This window comes from Lactuca serriola, chromosome 6 (genome assembly GCF_051521515.1).
Source record: "Lactuca serriola cultivar US96UC23 chromosome 6, Lser_US96UC23_V15, whole genome shotgun sequence".
Classification (NCBI taxonomy): Eukaryota; Viridiplantae; Streptophyta; class Magnoliopsida; order Asterales; family Asteraceae; genus Lactuca; species Lactuca serriola.
In genome coordinates this window covers 153,589,744-153,612,524 of record NC_136413.1, presented here as the reverse complement: position 1 = coordinate 153,612,524, position 22,781 = coordinate 153,589,744, and the positions used below count along the sequence as shown (strand labels likewise).

General features: G+C 33.6%; 1 protein-coding gene across 4 annotated transcripts; it reads right to left on the bottom strand.

Annotated features, from left to right (window-relative positions):
* Positions 1 to 5,946: 5,946 nt before the first annotated feature.
* LOC145057112 (uncharacterized) lies at positions 5,947 to 10,064 on the bottom strand. 4 transcript variants are annotated; one of them, XM_079004889.1, is made up of 3 exons: positions 7,363 to 10,064; positions 6,584 to 6,726; positions 5,947 to 6,486 (listed from the first exon to the last, which is right to left on the bottom strand). In XM_079004889.1, the coding sequence occupies exons 1-2, from the start codon at positions 9,716 to 9,718 to the stop codon at positions 6,722 to 6,724; spliced, it is 2,361 nt and encodes a 786-aa protein (XP_078861015.1). In that variant the 5' UTR covers positions 9,719 to 10,064; the 3' UTR covers positions 5,947 to 6,486; positions 6,584 to 6,721. The 4 variants fall into 4 exon arrangements, with proteins under 4 accessions (XP_078861015.1, XP_078861014.1, XP_078861012.1 ...); XM_079004888.1 differs by having other exon boundaries at positions 6,639 to 6,726; XM_079004886.1 differs by having other exon boundaries at positions 6,584 to 10,064.
* Positions 10,065 to 22,781: the final 12,717 nt, after the last annotated feature.

Sequence of the window (22,781 nt, the reverse complement as noted above, 5' to 3'; positions counted from 1 at the left end):
GCGAATAGAAATAGAAATATTAAAGCAAAAGACTGGTCTAGTATCATGTCTTTATGTGAGACATCATGAATCGTGTCCCATATGCTTTGGATATAGGATCGATTGCAGGTGCTATAATATTCATCAATTCTAAATTTGTCTAAATGCCTAGGGCATTAAGTGGGAAAAAGTACTAGAACTGGATATGACTAATTTGATTAAGCAATTATCGAGGACAATCTAAGGTTTACCAAAGATTGGTTGCTCAGGGACAGTTGGAAGTATGGTGTAAACTTTTGGAGAGGACCATATTGACATATTCTGAAAAGAGGCAACTCTTGTTCAGAAGTGATAGTCAGAATAGGAATATGGAAATGTTTCATAGGTGGAAGTTATTCATTAAATCTGTGTAAGATTAGGAAACTTAATGCATGAAGGATGTTTAAAGAAATGTACTTTGAATTTGAGACTTCGTTTCCATGGAATGATCTCCATTGGAATACTTTGTGATGTCTGTTGACAAGTCTTTGTGACTTTGTGCATAGCCATTACAAGACGATCAATGCATATAAGTTTAGAATCTAACAGATTTCGGTAAATGATAGGAATTTAGAATTCTTACATTTACGATAAGGATTTGGGATTGTGAAAAGAGAATCATTGGAATTATGTTCAATTTATCTATTCCACAAAGTAAGGATCATAGAAAACATAGTGTGCATACTTGGTGTATGGCATAACTATAGTTTGGATAAACATAGTGTGCGGGCTTAGAACATGGCATGACTATTTTTTTGATAAAGGTATAATGTTGATGATTTGAAACATTATGCAATGAATAATGTGTAATCAATATGGTGATAAATAAAAGGTGTTCTATTTATATTCATAAGTTCTGAGACCATATTGGATTCGATTATGACTAAAATCACTGATAAATATTATTTATAGATTCATAAAAACGATTATGAATATAAGTATAAGTTACACTTGAAGTGTGACAACCCGGAATTTTCATTCGGTCAAACCCTAGAAGTCAATCACTTCTTATTATAAGTTAATATCATTATTGCTTATTTTAACAAATTCCGAGTTCGTTTGATTATTTTAATATTATTCTTTAAACGAACGGGTGTAAAATCATCCCAAAAATCCGTAAAATCATGCTTATCCATGAGTTTACTCCCTAAGTCTAGTCATTATATGTTTACTCCCCATTTATCTAAAAGAGTAAACTCCAAAAGAGTAAACTCAAGAAACACTCTCAAGTAGCAAACTAGAAACAATTCAAGATCTTCAAAGTTGTAAGTGTTCTATCCATTTCAAGTTGATTAAAAACTTAATCTAGTGTTTGTGCATCTATTCATCCATTCATTTTTGTGTTTTTGATTAGATTTCCAAAAACACCAAGAACACCAAGAGCACACACTAAGTGTTCTTGGACTTCTAGCATATTTCAAGCTTCCTTATAGTAAGTACTTCACTCCTTGAGTCTTATTGAGTTAGTATTACAAGTTAGCATCAATGAAATATGCCAAGAACACATGGAACAAGGTGTTCATGGTCCAAGAATGTTCTTGGGCCGTAAACACCATATAAGGCACCAAAGTGTGCCTAAGTCATTAATCTAAGCCCTAGTTCGATGTTTAAGCCTTCCTTGACATGTTTGAACCTTCCCTTGATGGGTTTAAGCCATGAAAAACACCATATAATGCCATGATCATGTGTTTATGGTTTGGGGAGCTCCCAAAACCGTAAACACCCTTTAGTGTGTTTAAATGGGTCATTTTCCTTCCTTAGGCCTAAAAAGTAACTTAGGCAATTACCTTGATGAGTTAGGGACTTGAAAACATAACAATACCAATTTCCATATGGGTTTAAGGTAGTAAGCCCAAAGGGAAATGACCTTAAGGCCATAAACACCTAACAAGGGGTGTTTTGTTGCCCTAGTCCCTTCCAAAGTCCAAACCACCAAGTAGAAATGCTTCAAAGGACTTGCAAATTCTCAAAACAACTTATGGTCAAAAGGAGAGGAGTTGATGACCGTAAACTCATTAGGTCAAGGTCATGAAAACCGTAAACTCCAAGGGAGTTTACCCTTGAACCCCAAACACAATAGCAAGGTCCTTTAGCACTTAGATGCAATCCTTATGGCTTGTAGCACTTATATAAGGTGTTTTACATGCCTTAGGATGTCTTAACTTTGTCAATTAGTGGTTTAAAGTCTAATTGGATACATATATGTGTGATTATATGTTAACTAGGATCATTAAGTGTGAACAAGTCTTCACTTGTCACCTAGTTATCCTACATCATTCAGTTCATCCAAATCACCATCTACAGGTGAGTTCATACCCCTTAATCAATGTTTAAATGATTTTAAATGCTTTAAGGGGGGTGGGGGGAATACAAGTAGAAAACATCATGTTATTAAATCTTTCACATGTATTTATAACTGTGTTTTCATCCAGCAGATTTCACGTACTTCAAAATGTGATGCATGAAATGGTTTTCTATCTTAAAAATACTTTGTTATCAAATGTATTACTTTTGAAATTTTTATTTAAAATGACATCAATTCATTGTTAATTATTGTTCAAAACTCATAGATGTTTTACAAAACCATTTTTTACCTTCTTGAACAAAACTATATCTATACACTTATGTTCTTATATATGTATTGATGTTATAGTTTTCATCCTTCATTCAGTTTCCCACACTCTTGTGTAGCAATGGTGTATAGACCTACTTGAACAACCAATTACCTTCTAGTTAACTATTATAGGGATAGTCAGAAGATACAAAACATTATTCCTAATACAAGGAATTACATCAGAGTCAGTTCATTCATGAGTCTATACTATACATTACATGTTACATGGATACACTTACATGAGTACGCTTACATGGATACACTTACATGAGTACGCTTACATGGATACACTTACATGAGTACCTTACATGAATACATTACATGAGTACCTTACATGAATACATTACATGAGTACCTTTACGTAGATACATTTACCTGTATACACTTACATGAATACTTGTATCTCGATTCACGAGGATGATTTATTAGTACCTTCTGAGTAAATTGTCCTGCCTATCCCAGTTCAACGGGATATCTAGATGGGACTAACCATTCCGAATCCCAGCTGTTAGCACTAGTGGTTGATGAACATCTACGGATGCCTACGGTTATTACTTATACTAGGAGTACCTTTACGGGACTAACCATTCCTTGGGCCTACTGCTCGCCACAGAGGTTGATGAACATCTACGGATGCCTACGGTTAATACTTATATTAGGAATACGTTTATGGGACTAACCCTTCCTCCCACCTGCTGTAGCTACAGAGAACAATTGGACAATCTACGGATGTTCAAAGGTTATACATTTCGCTAATCGCGATGTAGTGTTAATCCTAATACAAAAGGATAACAATTACATTAGTACATTTTCCTATTACTTTATTTTGTGATACATTCACATAAACGATGAGTTAGACTAAGTACTGTTAGTATTAGTCAAAAGAAAGGAAAAACTATCATTTTTACTTACAAAACATTCGGGTCTTGGTAGAAGACTACATTTCATACTAGTAGGAAATAAGGGATTTTCTAGGGTTTTCATACTTATATCAATTGTTTCATTTAAAGATTTACAAGGCATTCATAACAGTTTTCCAAAACAAGACAATGACACTTAAATACTTATGAATTCACTAGCTTTAGGCTGATACTCACTTTCAAAATAACTTGTATTCTCAGGTCACCAGTAGACAGGTACGATAGCCAGGTTTTGAGAAGACGGAGCACAGACAAGACTCGTCTTTTATTTTGATTGTATATTTTGGTGTCTTATTACATTGAAAGAACACACATGTATTAAAACTTTACTTTTAATGCAATGGATGATGTTGTTGCTTGTTTACTACTTTACACTGTTGTGATACTGAACATGACGTCCTCTACCCCGGAACGTTTCCGCCGTTCTTGGTTTTGGGTTGTGACATGAAGCATAGTAAGTGCAACTTAACTTACAAAAATTTTAGCGAAAACTGGGAAATTATGTGGATAGAATTTCGAAATTGTATTTCATTGGGCTCTCTAGCACTCTAGAGCCTCGCAAAAGTACCTGGGAACTAGATACTATCGGGGATAGGGGTGCGGAAAGGTTTCCAAAGGATCTGGGTGAGAACTGGTGAGTAAATGAGTTGAAAATTGACTTTTATATATAGGACTACAGGGGTCGCATCGTGCTCAGACAAGAGTTGCGATGTATATTATGGGCAACGTCACTCCAGCCCTTTTTGTGCCACGTGTCAATCATGTAGTGGTCCCCCACCCCCACCTCTTTCTAGAAGCCCTGCACGCGAATTTTTATTTTTCTTCAAATAATCGTATCTTTCTCATACGACCTCCCTTTTTTGACATTCCTTATATTCATGCGTAGCTATCGACGAGTACTATAACTTTCATTTAGACGTCATCGGTTAATTCTCAATTTATTGTTAATTTTATATTTTTAAAGGGCTTATACTGTTAAAACTCGTATAAAAATCATAATTCTTTCATATCCAAATTTTGTTCTTGACTGTCTTTATATCGACGAAATCTTATTCACAAGATCTTCAACTCTTGTTTAGATTGTTTTGGCCAACAATCCAGTGACTACACTATTGCACTGAAACTTTGAAAAATCATAACTTCCTCATACAAAGTCAGATTTGGACGTTCTGTATATGCACACTTCCATTTTTACAATTACTACGACTTTCGTTTAGATTACCAAGACTAATAAACAACCTATCTCTGATTCGTATTTTACGTCGTATTTTTGTCGTAAACGACTTAACACAAAACTTCAAACAATCATAACTTTTTCATACAAATTCGGATTTAAGTGTTCTTTATATGTACATAATTCTTATTACATTTACTTTGACTTTCGTCAAGATTATTTATCCTAAATAATTTTCTATCGAAAACGCTATTTTATCGTTTACCACTCAACCATTGTGGTCATGGAGGTTCACTTGCAGTCACTTCAGGGCATGAGACAAAGCTTCATGTTTGCAGTTGGGGATTAGTCAGTGCGCGAATGCTGGATCGGAAACGCCCGTTAGGAAAGTTCCATTTTCCAAACAAAAATAATCTACAAAAAGACTTATAATATGTAGTATGCAACGCTTACGACTAATGATTACTCTATTTGAAGTTTTAAATTATTACTTATTATATCTCAAATGTCTAGTACAAAATTACAAGTATTCCAATAAATAAATAATGTAACTTATTGTATTTATCTTAAAATAAAAAAGCAATACTCATAAGTTACATGCAAATATGCAACACATGACAACTTTTTCCACATAAAGTGAATAATAGTAGTATCTTGTCTTGATACATTTTTTAAAAGAAGATGTTCCTAATAAATAAGCATCCAAAGACTCATTTTCTCATTTTCTCAACAACAAAAGACAACCTCATGGTTCATGTGACATACACAAAATCATGTCCATTTTTATAAACCCCTTTTTATAAACAATTAAATAAATATTAGCCATCACGTTTTCCTTATAAAACTCATATTTTTTTTCGTAATAACTTTTAATATAGTTTTATTGTTTCTTCATTAAAAAATAAGTCTTATTATTTTGTTATTTATTTTTGAATGATAACCTTAAGTATATGAGATGCAACTTAGTTATTTATTTTTTCTATCTAATACTTTTTCCAAATTATCAAAAAATCATTATTTTTTAATAGAAAATAACAAATTATCATATAAAATTAAATAATAAGACCGTTCTTTTCAACAAATAAAAATTGAGATTTTTCTATAAACTATAACAATAATAAAAAATTTCTATCAATAATACTATATACTTATACACAAAAGTCTTTTCATCTAACAACATATTTACACCATGAAAAGAAACATACCTAAATAGATGAATATAATCCAACCAAAATTGTAAAATATGATTATTTTATATCAAAACATAAGAAAAAAGAATGTCAAATATTCTATTTCCTCAACTAAAATAACAAATTCGGCTTATGCCGTAATGTAAAATCACAATCAAAGCATCTTCATGCGTTACTTCTGGCCGACAATCTTCCTACCCATCGGCTCCTCATTCGTTATATTTTTTACCATTACTTTTTTCCCAAAAATAATGTTTATTCTATTAACCTAGAAAGGTAAAAAATCAATAATTTCCTTTTTCCCTATCTTGATTGCAATCAAACCATTTTAGCCCCTCAAAGATTCATAACATTCCATATCTAGCCCCTTCAGATAGAAAAAATTTGCACTTTGGTCCTTCCATGGTTTGCGTTTCGTTGACCAATCCCATGTAGAGATATTTCCAAATAGGCAGATACTACCAAAAGAAGAATTCTTTTCTAGAATCTTGCATTTTTTTTCTAAATTTAGATTTTTTTTTCTCAAAAACCCACTTTAATAATCTCTTGCCCACGTCACCCAATTTTCATCTGCAAGTCAATAACCATCAATTAATATCATAGCCCAAAATGTACAACTTTTAATGCACAAGGTACAAATACCAATAGCATCATTGCTCGATTTTACCTATAAAAAGAAAGATGCATGAACAAAATGTCGTTGATGTTGGAAAAGAGCGCACCTTACAAATTACAATCAACATATTACATCACCAAATCTTGGTTCCAAGGAGATTGGAAAACAGTGGCATTTTTGTAATTTCTGTTAACCTGTCAACAATGGCAAACAACATAGTACGAATATTTGAACTCAAGAAAATAAAAAGTTGCACACTTTAGTTTGATACTTATTGTGCATGATCGGAGAAATTTGGATCAAAGTACTCTAATATGATTAAACTCATGAAAGGGGCAATATGGTAATTCCGTTCACCAATTATCAAGATCTCAAATTTATCATTTCTCGCAAAATTACCATTTCAACCTCGAGGAATGAGAAAACTAGAAAAATGAACCCCTTTATGTAACATTCAAGAAAATACCCAAAAATTCATCTAAAAAAACCACAAAGAAGATTGAATTTTTGGATCATAGAGTCCAATGTGATTTAGAAGATGAAAAAATTTAACAAACTCATGAAAAGGGCAATATGGGAATTATGCTCTCTAATTATCACCATTAGTAAATTACCAACAATGCTACAATCTCATAACTTATCAAACAAGGTGGTTTCTTGCAAAATTACCAATTTAACCTCAAAAAAAAATGAGCCCTAAAACTAAAAACAAATACCAAACAAAATTCCTGGATAAACTACTAATAATATAATCAAAAAACACAAAAAAAGATCCGATTTTTACGGAGATGAAGCATCAAACAAAACCTCATTAAGCATATCATCCTCACCATTAGCAACTGCAAAAAATTCTGCATCTTTTTCATCATCATTTGAGAAATCCCTTCTTTCAACCCTAGAATGAGCAGCAATAAAGATCAATTTCTGAGCTTTTTCCATTCCACTCCTCGATTGAGCCCATTTCAAGAAAGACCAATTCCATTTAAACCCACATGACGTGGCATGAAGAAAAATCAACCTCACTGCAACTTTCCTCAACGAATTAAACTCTGTTAAATAAGTTTCCCAAACTAACCTGCTACTTTGTGGATTAGCGATTTTCATTTTACCCGAAATGGGGTCTCTTTGTTTCAATTGAACAGCTTGCGCATACACTGGATCTAGCCCTTCTGTTCGCCATTTCATGAGCTCCATTAACGCGATATGAGCTTCTTGTTGGGATACGAGACGTGTTATGAGTTTGTCTACGTCTTTTTCTTGATCGGGAGTTAAGCATTTGAAAGGTGGTAAATACTTCCCTGTTCTATCTCGGATTAGATAGAATGGATCGAGGATGAATGCTGCAGCCCATGCGGGGTGATAGTTTCTCTTAAACCTTTTGTCGAACACCTTGTCGACGTGGGTTTCGTTCATCTGAAACTTTACGCACCAGTCTTTGAGTTTCACTCGGAGTTCTTCCCAGAGTGGTAGACATTGCCCGATTCGTGGTCTTTCCTTTGAGATTTCGTGAGCCATGGATTTAATTAGCTTGACTAAGGAATGAACGGCTTCGATTTCCCTCCAAAATTGGGGATTTCGGATTGTTTCTTCAATCTCCCTCGCGAGTTGGTTTTCCATTGATAGTTTTTGGTAACTATCGTCGAGTAAAACCAATTGTAATGTTCTGGCGGAGGTTAAGATGTCTTCCACCATGTTAAACACGGGTTCGAATTCGAATTCGATTTCACTGGCTTTGAATGGAACTCGGAGCAATCTGGCTCGCCCGGATTCTTGAAACTGATATTTGAGAAAAGAATTTCTAATCTGAGATGTGGTATTCACGAAATTTGCTAGTTTAAAACAATTATCTGTCACGTTCTTGAACAATGGTAGCTCCTTGTTAAAATCTTTAATCAAACTGTTAACTCCTTGAAACTGACACGAGAGATTGATCATCCATTGATGTTGGTTTTCGAGATTCTTTAACGCTTTTGATTTGAATTTATCAGAAACAATGCCTACGCATTGTGGTAAATTATTCCCACAAATTTCAATGATCGTTTCCATTAAAACATCCTCTGCATACTTTGAAAATACATACCCATTTGTAAAAACAGCTCGTCGGAAAACACTTGTTCCATTCGGTAAATTCACAGATAAATTCACCAATTTTTCACCTGGTTTTGATTTCCATCCATCTGATGAAATTTGGAAGAACATTGCGTCGCGAATTCGAGCTTCTGATTCAGACTTCGCATTTTGGTACTTGGAATCCAGTCGTTCGCCGGCAAGTTCCCGGCGGGAGATTACCGGTAACCCGAGTTGATTCAAGAAAGTTTTGAATTTTGGATGATTTAAACTAGAAAACGAAACTGACCCACAATTTTCATACACCCAATCTGTTAATAATTCGAGCGATGAATCGATTTGTGATTTAGTCAACGTTTGACCAGGTGATGTTTTTGGAGATTTTAATTTCTTCACACTATCTTCAAACATCGCTAAAGCACCCAAATCTTCTTTCCCACCTGATAACATCATATGTTGCTGCTGATGGTGGTACTGCTGGTGATGCTGAGAGTACAACCCACTACTGCTTACAGCCATAACAGCCGGCGACGTCGACGTCGACGGCGCCGGCAATGCAGGCATTGACTCAGGTCGGGTTGGGTACGACCCCTCGATTGAGAATCTTGCTGGTTCAATCATTGTAATCGGAGCAACCGAGTAAGTCGTGGGAGGATTGGTGGCCCTGTTACGGTTGCCGGAGTTACGTTTGCGGTGGTTCTGCAGCGGCTGAGGCGACGAAGACGACGTCGGAGACGACAAATTCATCATTCCAGTTGGTGAAATGGAGGAAATCGGTTTTGGGTTAGAATCAGAGTTGAAATTTGGACAAGTTCCTCTTTTCAGATGCTCGGAGGCTGTTCTTGATGGATTTGAAGCGGAGAAAACGGCACCACATAAACAGCACCGGAGCTTGACGGCTTTTGGTAAACCGGTGTCGGGATTATGAGCAAGAATCGGCTCTAAATGAGCCCAATACCAAGCTCCTTTCCCTTTAATCGCTTTCGTACGAACCATCACAAGCCCTTCATATCGTTTATGAACAATCTTCGCCGCAGACTCATCCGTTGACTCCGGTACTGGGGGTGGTGGAGGTGGTGGTGATTGTTGGGGACTGGCTGTACTGGTCGACGCCGCCATTATTACCGGAAAAGGTTCAAGATTTCTTGATTTTCCGACAAAATATTTACTTGAATGAGGAAAATATTTTGTGGGTATGTGTGAAAATGATATGTCAAGGAGGGGTATGTTTGAAAAAGAGTGTCTTTTGTTTACCTCCTAGCATTATTTTTAGCCGGAGTAAGAAGTGTGGATGGAAGGTGGCCGGAATTCGAAGAAGTGGCGGAGGTCCATGGTGGCTCCGGTGATTTGAAGGTGGGTTGTTTTAGAATTTTGATGTAGTTGTTGGGAGGAAGGTTCTTTGTGTTTGGAAGAGAGAGATGAAGAAGGAAAGTGGGAGGGGGAGTGTGAGTCAAATAAAGGTTGTTTTTTGTTTTGTTTATTTTTGTTTTAGGACACATTTTAATCAACTTACATCTAATTAGTCTTGCAATGTTTTAATAAAATTGATTTTTGTTTTTTTGGTTTTGATTTTGTTTTTGAACTTGAGAATGCAACTAACCATTAACAATTATATTGCACATATTTTGGTTGGTTTTTTTCTTGAAGGGGTAATCCCACAAATATCAAATAACAAGATTTTCTATGAGTGAATAATTATATTTTTCATAGATAGTACAAAAACCATTAACAATTATATTGCACATATTTTGGTTGTTTTTTTCTTGAAGGGGTAATCCCACAAATATCAAATAACAAGATTTTCTATGAGTGAATAATTATATTTTTCATAGATAGTACAAAACACATTTTATTTTTTCTTTTGGAAATGGAACTTTTCTTCGAAGGTTTCGGGCTAATTTTCACGCACCGATGAATTTTCCGCAGTAAACATGAAGTTATCTCTCATGTCTTGTAGACGAAACTTCATGGTCAAAGGGTTTGAGTAACGTCGGGATTTGAACATGAGTCAATTTCCCTATTCTAATAAAAGAATAATTTTATTCTCTTATTGACAAGTGTCATAGTATTACAATTCCTCATTAATATTATATGTGAACTATCATGCCACTTGTCAACATATTAATTATCTATATCAAATTTCTCACTCTAATTAAATTGAATTAATAATTGATTCTCTATTTTAAATTCCAAATTTTAAATTTTTCTCACTCTAATTATATTAAATTAATAACATTAGATTAAAAAATAAAATAAAATTCATACAGATTATAAGGTAATATAACTTCACGTATTTATTTAAATCAACAATTATAATTTTATATAAGTAAAATAAAATATCCCTTAAGTAATAATTATGTAAAATATTGATTAATTATTTTGATTTTCAATATGAAAATTTAATTAATTTTATAACTGTGGTTCTCACGGGTTATAAATTAGTATGTTATGTATCATATCTTCTACATGTCTTATAAGTCATCACAACCCAAGTGTAGTTATGTTTCTTATTGATTAAAATATATATCTTTTATTCAAATGTTCTAAATGATGATGATATGATCCTATGATTAATATAAATATATGTGGTAATCATAAAATCTAATATTATTTTAGTTTTCTTATAAAAGTTATTAATATTTAGGAAATTTTATTTATATTTATAAAAGTGTGGAGAAACTCCTTCATTAGCTAGCTATTTGTCATTCATGAAAGTTTTAAAAACACAAATTTTGACATAATAAAATTGTTATTAATTTTTACAAATTTATATGAACAATCAACATTGATTGATTATTAAATGAGCTCTTTATCAATTTTAAACACAAGATTTGAGAATAAAAATTCATTGAAGATGAAATTGTAATGTATAGTTAGTAAATTTAAGTTGTCTAAGTTATGTGACAATTGCTTAGAGCAATTTCAATTATCTTTCATTTAACACCATTTTTGTGTTTTAAAAGCTTAAGAATCCGCCAACCAACCTTCAAATCTAACATCATATTTGTGTTGGTTTTCCTTTTAACATTAAACTAGGTGTAAGACCCATTTATTATATGAGTTAATTGAAAAAAAATATATAAAGGTCTAAATATTTAAGAACTTTAGATTTATAAGAAAATAAAAAAATAATAAATTATTAAAATTGATTTTATTATCTTTTAAATTTAAATAAATAAACAAAATAAACTAATGAGTTTTAATTTGAGAATTTTAAAATAAGAAGATAAGTTCATTAATGAAATTGATACTCATTTACTATATTTATTGTAATTATTACATTAAAGTATTATGTGAAATTTATTAAAATAGAAAAACCTATAAAATGGCATGTGGAAAAGAAATTAATTCAAAATAACCACAAAATGACATTTGATAAATTGAATGAGAGTATGACATGTGACAAAAAAAAAACCCTTCATTTATTAGAATAGATATGGAGGCCAATTATAGAGTCTTCTAAAAAACCATTTTAAAGGCTGGTTGAAGTTGAATCGTCATTTTAAAGGTTGGAAAAGCTCTTTGTCATAATAAAACAATTAAGATAATTTTGGGGTGATTTGACAACCTAAGTTGTCTAAGAGTATTTTTAGCCCATCCTCAAATGTCATTTTTCATTTTATTTTTTTTCTTGTTTTTCTCCATCATGTTTTTAGTTTTCCCAATTTTTTGAAATATTTAGAGTAACATTATTCATTTCTCCAAAAACGGAGATGAAGTTCTGATTGTCGATTTTTGACACTATTAGTTTATTTTTATCCATTAGTTATACTGTTTATATATTAAATTATATTAATTACTTAGTTAGTTAAAGTTTATTTTTTTGTATCGAATTCATATAAAATTTTAAGTACATATTAAAATATTGAAATGCGATAAAATATTTTATAAACACTTATAATTAAAATTTATTTTATAAATATGATAACATATGTTAATAAACATACAGTTAACCTATATATTACAATAGTAATCTAATAAAAACTAAATGATCATGTTGTTTCATGAAAAAGAAAGCATTATATGACATAATGACTACATGTATTATTTTACATAACATGATAATCAAGGTTGAACGTGATCTTAAAATACCAATTTCAGTTGCAAGAGAAGTGTACGATAGAAGTTGAAGTGACGATGGGTGAAAGAAAGTCAATTTCAATAATTTTTGCTTGATATAAACATATTAAAAAACCTCATTTCATTCTACGAAATACGTTCGTTGATCGATATAAATGTATTAAAGATAAATGCATGATTTACTTAGAAGTGTGTTATTAAATAATCTTATTTATATAATATTTTTTTCCCAATAAATTCATAATTAATTCAAATTCATTATATACGAACAATTTATTTTGTTATAATTTTCCGATAACATAATTTATAATATTATTGTAACGAAAAAAGATAGATTATATATTTTTCGAAAAGTTAATTAGTAGAAATGATGTGTTTGATAATCTATATAAATTATAAGAATGCAATATATTAAAAATATAATTTTTAGGATAAAAATAAATAAGATTGGAGATGAAATATAATTTATCTTATTTTTTACTTTACTTTTAGAAGAAAAAATGTAGATGGATTGCATATTATTGGGTAAAGAATAGCAACAAGGCTTAAGACTAAGCCGATATAGTCTGTTTGGAAAGCAAGGAACAATTTTTTTTTTCCAAAATTCGGCTCCTTCATCTCCTCACGAACTATTGGATTACAGTTTATATCCATCCTATTTTATTTGGGTGAGACACAAAACTAAGGGGCATATAGATGAGAATGTTTGATATCATTCTCATATATCAGCTTTCTCTCATGTTTTGTTATTTTATAGCACTTTGCTATTGTTGCCATTTTTTAATAAAATACATCCATTATAAAAAAATTGTTAGAGTGCATACCATATTCTTTTAATATAAAGGCTTTCCTTTTTAAAACATTTTTTATACATAATTTAGATGATTGCTTCTCATAATTCCATAAGACTATTTAGTGTTCCCAAATAATTGTCGCTTTGTAAAAAGTATTGATTTAAATATACTGAATACACGTCTAAAAACGTCATCTAGATAGGTTTTATTTAAATTTTATATGGTTATGTCGACGCCCATTTTGTAAGTAAAGAAAACGGAATTGGGTTTAAGAGGAAGATTGCTTTCTTGAGTTATGTTTTATTTATGTACTAATGGAGGTATTTATACAAGAAGGTGTTTTATGTTTGGGCAACAAACAATTTTGTGCGTTGTCCTACATGGGCACAAGACATAAATTTCTTCGGACTCCACACGCTCACAAACAAAATAGCAATCCCTTTCAACATATTTTGTGCGTTCATGAAAAACTGGATTGTTAGCGATATGACTAGTGGCATGATCGTCACAATAAAGAGGAGTTGGTCTTGAGAAGCATCTAAATCCGTAAGCAACCAACGAAGCCATAAGAGTTCATTGACAATACTTGTCATTGGTATTACTTAGCTTCAGTAGAGAAATAAGAAACAACATATTGTTTCTTGGTTTTTCGAAATGTAGAAGCCTCGCCTAAGATGATAAAATAAGTGGCTCTTGATCGTCTAGTAAGTGGGCAACCAAGCCAATCTGAATCACAGTTTGTTACCAAACCCAGATTTCTCTTTATTGATAAGAATATTCCTTGTTCGGGTGTAGTTTTTAGATAACAGAGTGCACATATCACAATTTCCTAATAAGCCTTTCAGGGAGATGAGACGAATTGGCTAAGCATGTTTACGGAAAGAGTGATATATGGTCGGGTGAATTGAAGATAAAGCAACCTCCCAACAACTGGTTGGTATTTTCCAGCATCTTCAGTAGCGTCCGAACAAATGTTTTGTTCCATGGGAAATTGACTAGGTCTGCAGCCTTGTAAATCTTTGCCGGTCAAAATATCTAGTGTATATTTTCGTTTACTATGAACGACTCCATCACTTGTGCGTGAAACCTCAATGTATAGGTAGTATTTTAAAGGACCCAAATCTTTGATAATGAATTGACTGTCAAGATATGCCTTAATTTTTGCTATTTTTCCATCATCATTTCCTAGGACAATGATTGACGCCATCAATGCATATGAGGGTTGCAATGTAAAATTCATCATTTTTTAATATAAATAAAGAATGATGAGCCTTGGAGTGTCTAAACCAATTGAAAGGAGAGCTTTGGTGTATTTGTTGTACCAATTTCTAGAAGCTTGGGGTAATCCATATAAAGATTTTGTAAGTCGAAAAATGTGTGTATCATTCTCTTTTGCAAATCCTTGTGGAACTTTCATGTATACCTCTCCATCAAGATCACCATGTAAGAACACATTGTTTACATCTAACTGATGCATTGACCAATTTTTTGTACTCCCACAATTAGCATGGTGTGCATAGTTACCAACTTGGCAACCAGAGCAAAAGTTTCATGGAAATCAATTCCCTCTACATGTGTAAAACCTTTTGCGAGAAGTCTCGCCTTATACCTTTCTATTTCACCATATGGCTTGTACTTGATTTTATACACCTACTTGATTCGATGGCTTTCTTCACAGGAGGCAATGTTGTCGGGGTCTAGTGTTGTTACTTTCAATGGAAATAATTTCTTTTTGCATATCATCTCTCCACTGTGGATTCTTAACTGCTTGAAAGAAATGTTTAGGCTCATCTTGAGAAGAGATGACACTAAGGTAAGTTTTATGATATGTAGTGCAATTTTTATAAGAGACAAAACGAGATAAATGGTGTACCATTGAGGTTTCATGATTGACATTTGAGGAAAAATGATTTATGAACGGTGGCATATCAATTTCATAATCTTCAAGATGCTTTGGTGGTGCTCTATCTCGGATAGTCTGATGATGTGAGGTTGACGCATCAGTCTGTATTGGGATTGAGTTTGGATTTAAGTCTTCGGTATGTATTGGTAAGAAAGACTCACTAATAGGAGAGGTAATGGGTTGTTTAATTGATTGTCTTTCTTCCAAATTGGGCTCAACAATATCGTTTTGGTTTTTTGTTGCTCATGTCGTGACTGATGAAGTCGACGTTGTGGGTTGGAGCAAGGGGTCACTGCGTATTCCTCATTTTCTCTTTCATTATCCTTTAAATCTTGGTTTATTCTATATGTTTGGTATGGGAAATAATACTCAACAAATTTCATGTGTCTCGACACTAAGAATTCCTTTTCCTGTAGATTGAATATGCAATATTGTTTTTGACCTTGAGGGTATCCTATGAAAGCACAACCCCCCCCCCCCACCCTTTCTTGAAACATATTTTTTTATGCTTTTTATCATTTATATACGCCAAGCAACCAAGAACTCACGTGTGATCATATCGGGGTTTTTGATTAAACAATATCTCATAAGGGGTTTTGTTATTGATTGCTCGTGAAGGTAACCTATTAATGATGTAGGTGGATGCAAGGACAAATTCTCCCTAGAATTCTATTGCACTACTAGAAAACAGCCCCTTAATGACACGCAAACAATGACGTGTACTGATTTACGATACACATATTTTGCGTGTCCTAAAAATAATGTCAGCTTTCCAAAATTTGAAGAATAGAGGACACACATTTTTTCGTGCCCTAAAATTAGTGTCCAACAAAAAAATTAGAAACACGGAGGGCGCTTATCTTAAATGCGTGTCGTTTACAGGTGTTGTTTTATAATTTTTTTTCAAGAACGCGGGTTACAGCTGAAGGGGGAAATGAAATCCAAAAAATTAAAAACCGCGCCTTGTTCTATCTCCCTTTTTTTCTATATGGAAGCAACCCCTCTACCCTCTACCAATGCCTCCACCTTCTTAGCAAAATCAACAAGGCCTTTAATCTTCCCCCACCTCCAACCCTCATAAGCCCTAGAAACATTAACAACAGACATTCAAACAAGTTTGCCAGCCTTAACAATGGCTGCATCCCTTCTATTTCTACGGTCCCGAATCTCCCTTATACTTCCTTTCTCGCCGATGCCCAATTTTATAGCATTCAACTAAGCAATTTCACATTTAACTTTCACCACTGATTTTGCTTCACCACATAAGCGAATCGACACTCATAACGACACCTTCCACTGCGAAGAAGCCCTAGGATGCTTTATGATTGGCCTCACATCAAAGTTCCACGGAGCCCAAATCATTCGAACTAGAAACCTTTAGGTACTATCACTACAAGATATGTCAACTCTCGAACAAAGATCTCACCTCACCTCCTCTTTCCGACAACATCAGGTCCGACGACCTTAGGCTTACTTCTTCTATTGCTCAAATTTACAAGCACTGTGTCTTATTAAGGCGTGTTTCGGTTGATTTTCTCTTCCCTATCTTGCTAAATCCTTTTTTCTTACGGGCTTAATTTTTCTCCATTTGATTTATGATCGAAGGAACAAACTTCCAATTCATGTTAAATCCCTTTTTCTTCAGATGATGGTGTTGATGTTGAAGGAGAAAGGGAAGCTTTTTAGCTATGGTGTTCAACAGAGGAAAAGGGTGCTTAGACCTAGGGGCAGTCCACAAGTTGAAAATAGAGATCCACTAGATCTTGCCCTCAGGATAATGATGGTAAGCTAAATGCTTATAATTAAAAAAAATATTGTTTTGTATGTTGTTAAGTGCAAGCAATATGGATGTTTGCAGGGAAAGGTGATGTGTCAAGTGTGATATATAGAGTTGGTGAATGCATGCAAGAATTGATCAAATTATGGAAGGAATAAGAATCATCAACGCCTGATAAGATGTCTAAAACCTCACAAACACAAACACATACACAGACACAAACACAGACAAGACCCACTCTTGAGTTTTGTATACCTGTTAAACATGTTTCTGCTACAAATCGCAAGGTAAGATTAAGATTAATATTTGTTAGTTACAGCTTATATCATGTTCATGTTGTTCCTAAATATAAAATATGGTTTGCAGGTTAAAGGTGGGCAATTATGGGGTACATACATATACACGGATGACTCAGATCTTGTTGCAGGTATGCCTAGTTTATATTTTTTTAAAGTGTATAAATAAAAGTTTATGACATATGTTTATTTTGTTGTCGAGTTTTAATGCACACAGGCTACTGCCGCCTAACTGCATCTCTTCCCCCCTACTATTCAGGAGTTACATGCTACTGTCAAGGTAAGTAACAACCACTTAATACCAATCAACTTTACCATTTCTACTATAATTTAATGTTTATAGTTACACACAAAACAAATGTAACAAGTTATGGATAAAAACAAAGTATGTTAGTAAAAATAGTAAAATTGGTTGCTATTTGTTTCATAAAGAACAAGACAATAAGCTACCTACCAACTTGTATTTCAATTTATCCATAGCCTCCCTGATATGGTTACTATTATGGATGAAAAAACAAAGTATGTTGGTTGTCTATTTTTGGTAAAACAAGAAAGTACAAGTTTTTTTTTAATTCAGAAAGGTGGTGGGATAATTGATCTTGAACCTTGTCTTACACATACATCCACTATGGAACCCACTCTTGCTCCTGTGGTTGTGGAACGCACAATGACTACTAAGTTGCTGCTTCGGTGGGTACAGGTATGGAGAATGCCAAAATTGTGGGTTGGATTTCTGAAATGCATTTCACAAAAACAACCACATTCTTTTCGTGTTTTATTAAAAGTAAGTATGTACCCTTGTTCACTTTCACTTTCATATTTTGTATTTGATTCTTTTTGGTTTATATTAAGTTATATATGAAATATGATTATTGCTTGTTGATAACTATAGTTTCTTTCTAGCTTGAGGGTGCTCTGAACAAGTATGGTAGCCTACGAGTAAATATAGTTCAAGATAACAATCGTATCCTATCACATGTTGAGGACCTCTTTCTCTCTCTCTCTCTCTGGAAGTGTATCATCCCTTAATTCGTTTTTATGTTTTGTATTTCATTCAATAGGTATCGACTTGTGATTAGTGAGTGAGCTTTCTTTCTCTCTTAAGGACTTTTTTGTCCTCTCAAATTACCACATTATCTATCCCTAGGGTGTAGCACCGTAAATTTCCAAACAAAATTTTCATTTTAAAATCATATAAATTTCATAACGCATTTCACAAAGTCTCATTTGTTTAGTTTATAGAACACATCTCCATAATTGATTGATTAATAATCCAGGATCCACAAAACATAACTCCTTCTCTGTGTGTACAATCGAGCCGATGCCTTCCCGCGATCCTGAGAAAAACCTGAAACACATAACACATAACACGTTAAATACAAAGCTTAGTGAGTTCCCCAAAATACCGCATAAACAACTCATTAGCCACTCGAGGCTATATCACTGTAAGACCCTCCGGTCAATGTGTCTCAGTGGGACCCTCCAGTCCCACGGTTCGTTGTTGTTGGATTAGTGTCTAAGTCCATAACTATTTTGGTATGTACTTGACCCGATGGTGCATGGTCCTTTTGGGTTGCCTTCACCAAAGCAACTTGATAGGATGAATTATGGAGAGAAAGGATTAAATATGATTTATTAATATATTATGAGAATAATATATTAAAGGAGAAATCATATTGTTTAATTAATATTAGTCAAGAATTAATAAGAATTAAGTTTGTGATTAAAAGACATTAATTAAACTTAAGGGACTAGAACTGTCAATTGTATGATAGTTGAATATTGAGCTAATGGACTCCATATTAAAGGGGTGGACGAATTCTATGGGGAAACCCATTAGAAATCGTCCTAGGCCTTTAAGGAAGGAGCCCATGGGTTGCTTAGGGCTTAAGCATCCAAATTAGGGTTTCCTTGTTAGATAACCCTAATAGCCTCACTATTTAAAGAACCCTTATGCCCCAAAAACGTGGTGAACTAATTGTCTAGGGTTTCCACACGTTTTGGGTAGCCTCCTTCTCTTCTCCTCTTCATCCTCTTGCTCTTGGTGTTTGTGAACCATTAGAGGAGTGACATTTGTGACTCTAAGCTTTCTAAAGTCAATACAAGAAGGATTTGAGATTGTTATTGCTACATAACAATCAAGGTATGATCTAAACACTAATTCATATGTTATCTTGATTATCATATACTAGATCTAGGGTTTATAGTCTTGGATGAATTTCATGTACAATAGAGAAACCTAGATCCAAGCATTAGGGTTTGTATGAGCACATAGGATGTTCTTATGGCCAAAACCCATCAGTGGTATCAGAGCCTTGATTGGTTTCTATTGTATTGATGCCTTATATGTTTGTTCAAGCCTTAGAAAAATCGTTTTTTGCCTACTGCCTGATGAACTCGGCGAGTTCCAATGTGGACTCGGCGAGTTGGCCCCTACTCGGCGAGTTCGAGCGTCAGAAAGGCATTTTCGGGATTTCTTACTGTTTTACTCAAAGATACTTTGCCTTAACTGTTATGGGTCATTAAAATTCGAATTTTGATCATATTTTGAGTATATCCTTGATTAAACAAAAGATAATTACCAATTGATTAGATAATAACTTCCTTATATGATTATAGTTGATTATTTGTATTAATTGGGTAACTTATTTTGCAAGAAATTGAAATTAGGTCAAATATAGATAATAATAAATTTAATTGTTTGATTTATATTATTTGTTATTTGATCCTTGTGTTATGAATAGTTTCAATTTTTCCCCTTTAGGTTTTATAGTTTAAGTTTGAACTCAAAAGTTTTGTTTTGAAATTTAAATAGTTGAAACCCTAATGTTTTGAAAAAGGTTTCAAAACTTGACCTCAAGTTTTGGAATTTAAAAGTTTATTAAAGGTTTAATTTAGGAATGTTAAATTCTAAAACCCTAGTGATGTTTTGAAAAGTTCATATCACACCCTTATGGTTTTATTAATTAATTAAGGTGTATAATTAAAAGAGGTTTAATAAATCCATAAAAGTTTTGGTTTACAAATTATTTGAATTAAAAGTATAATTGTTAAATTTGACCACCTAGTATTTTAAAAGTGTAAAATACACCCTATACTATGTATAACATTAAAAGTCTAACATTATATATATGTATGAGTAAAAGTCAGTCTTACCGTTAGTAGGCCTCATTCACGAAGCTAGTCTATAATGGGTGTTTAAGGAAATTGCCTATAAAATAGCGATTGAATGGGTATCCACTCTTACCCACCGCACTCTTGACTAGTGGAGGGTCGTTAGCCGAACGGGTAGGATAGGACAGAACTTTCCATTATAAGTATAATGAAGTACAAAAGTAACTAAATGTTTTACAAATTCCCAATCTTAGTTACTTTAGGCAAAAGTGAATTGATGCAATTCCATGAAATTACACTTTGTACTCTTGCGAAGACGTTAGTGGAGCGTGTGTGGTTTACCGGCACACTAAATGGTTCTAAGAAAAGGTAGCAAATGGTGACTCAATGTTTGTCATAGTTCGGTGGAGTGTGTATGGTTTACCGACACATCGAATATGTGACTGTAACATGAGGGGGCACCATGTAAGTTTGCATGGTTATTCACACCCGCTTTGTGATCCTCGGCATCCCAGTCACAAACTAGAGGGGCATATCGAGATTTAAACATGCCATTGAAATGTTCGATGAATCTCAAAGGATCTAGGAGTTTTCATAGATTTAAAACTTAAAAGTTCTTTTTCGTTTTCATGGTGGAAATTAGTGAATCTTCATTCACTTACCTTCAAATATTCTGCAACTAGATTACGGCATCCCTTTTCTAGGTTGTAGCGTATTGTGTTGGGTCCTAGCCTTAATACCTCATTTGAGTGATTTATTAAGGACTCAATCGATCAACAAACTTGAATTTGTTTTCTCCCGTTTTGTAGATGTCAAAGTACGACAACTATGGTCTTCCCAAATCCCATGGAACAAGCATTCCACATGAAGATGATATTCCACGATTTGATCGAGGAACAAGAAATCATGCTTCAATTCCTCCACCTCCTCCAATTATTCTCCCTAACCCACAAGATCGAAGAATTGAAAGGTTCTATGTCACTAAAGCCCTAATGGAAATGAAACATGAAGATGGTAAACCTGTGTGTGCCCACGTTCTAGGAATGAAATCACACATTGATAAGTTGATAATGTTGGGTGTGTCATTCCCGGATAAGTTGGCTGTGAACTGGGTTCTGCAGTCACTTCCCGAATCATATAATGAGTTCAAAAGAAAGTATTATATGATGGATCATGATGAAAACCTCATTGAACTAACTTACATGCTCATTGCTGCTGAATCAGAAATGATTTGGCAAAGCAATGGAGCATATTTGTTGGGAAAGTCAGCCAACCATGCTTCCGAGGACGTTATAGGAGAACCGACCTGCGTTTGTTGCCAAGAGAAAGGGCGTTGGATACAAGTCTGCCCTAAGAGCCTGAAGAGTCCAGAAGATGGGAGAGTCAAAGAGTATGGTTGTGCTTCCGGTAAAATCCACTATCTAACTCCATTAAGTTCCTATTCGTTGATTCTTAATACATGATGTGATAAGATTGCATTTGAATGTTTTGCAGGATCAGTGAAAAGAGAGGAAGCTTAATGGAAAATCAAGATAAATCTAATCACGAAGAAATGGATCCCGATCGCATGGATTTGAAGATTAGATTTTAAGCTTAGACAGTTATGATAGAGTTGTTAGGAATTTTTCTACATAGTTTTCAGTTGATTTTGCATTGTAAGGACAAATGTTTTCCGCTGCTTTTATGAATAAAATAAATTTTTGATTTGACTTATTTATTTATTTATTTATTTATTTCCTTGCAATGAAATCGTTATGAAAAATTGATGTTTGCATATTTCTACAACGAATGGATAAGATTCTTAATTATGTTAATAGTGGAAATGTCAAGAATTTACCAAATAGGGAGAGTTTCTCATCGCCCAAGTTTCAATTGGACAGAAACTTGGAATCATGCAACTTGGTTTCACGATGAATGAGAAATTTCATATTTGGAAATTAGACTAATTCGTTGACAAAGTGTCAAGTGAAGGACTAGGAGATCGAGTACACAAAGTTGTGTGTTGATCAAGTCCACCACAATGGTAACAAAGATATTCGTCATGATTTACTAAAGGATTAGTAAATATGATTATACTGATAAGATTAAGTGTAATTCTGAATTGATTGAAAAAGGTTTAAATCAATAGCAGAACGAATAAAAGAATCAAGTAGGCAGAAAGATAAAAGTTTCTCTATTCTAAGAAGAAGGGAGAGTACCTTTTATACTTTATGATATG

Coding starts and splice junctions, on each gene's coding strand:
- LOC145057112 (XM_079004886.1), bottom strand. CDS start 9,718: ATGGCGGCGTCGACCAGTACAGCCAGTCCCCAACAATCACCACCACCT.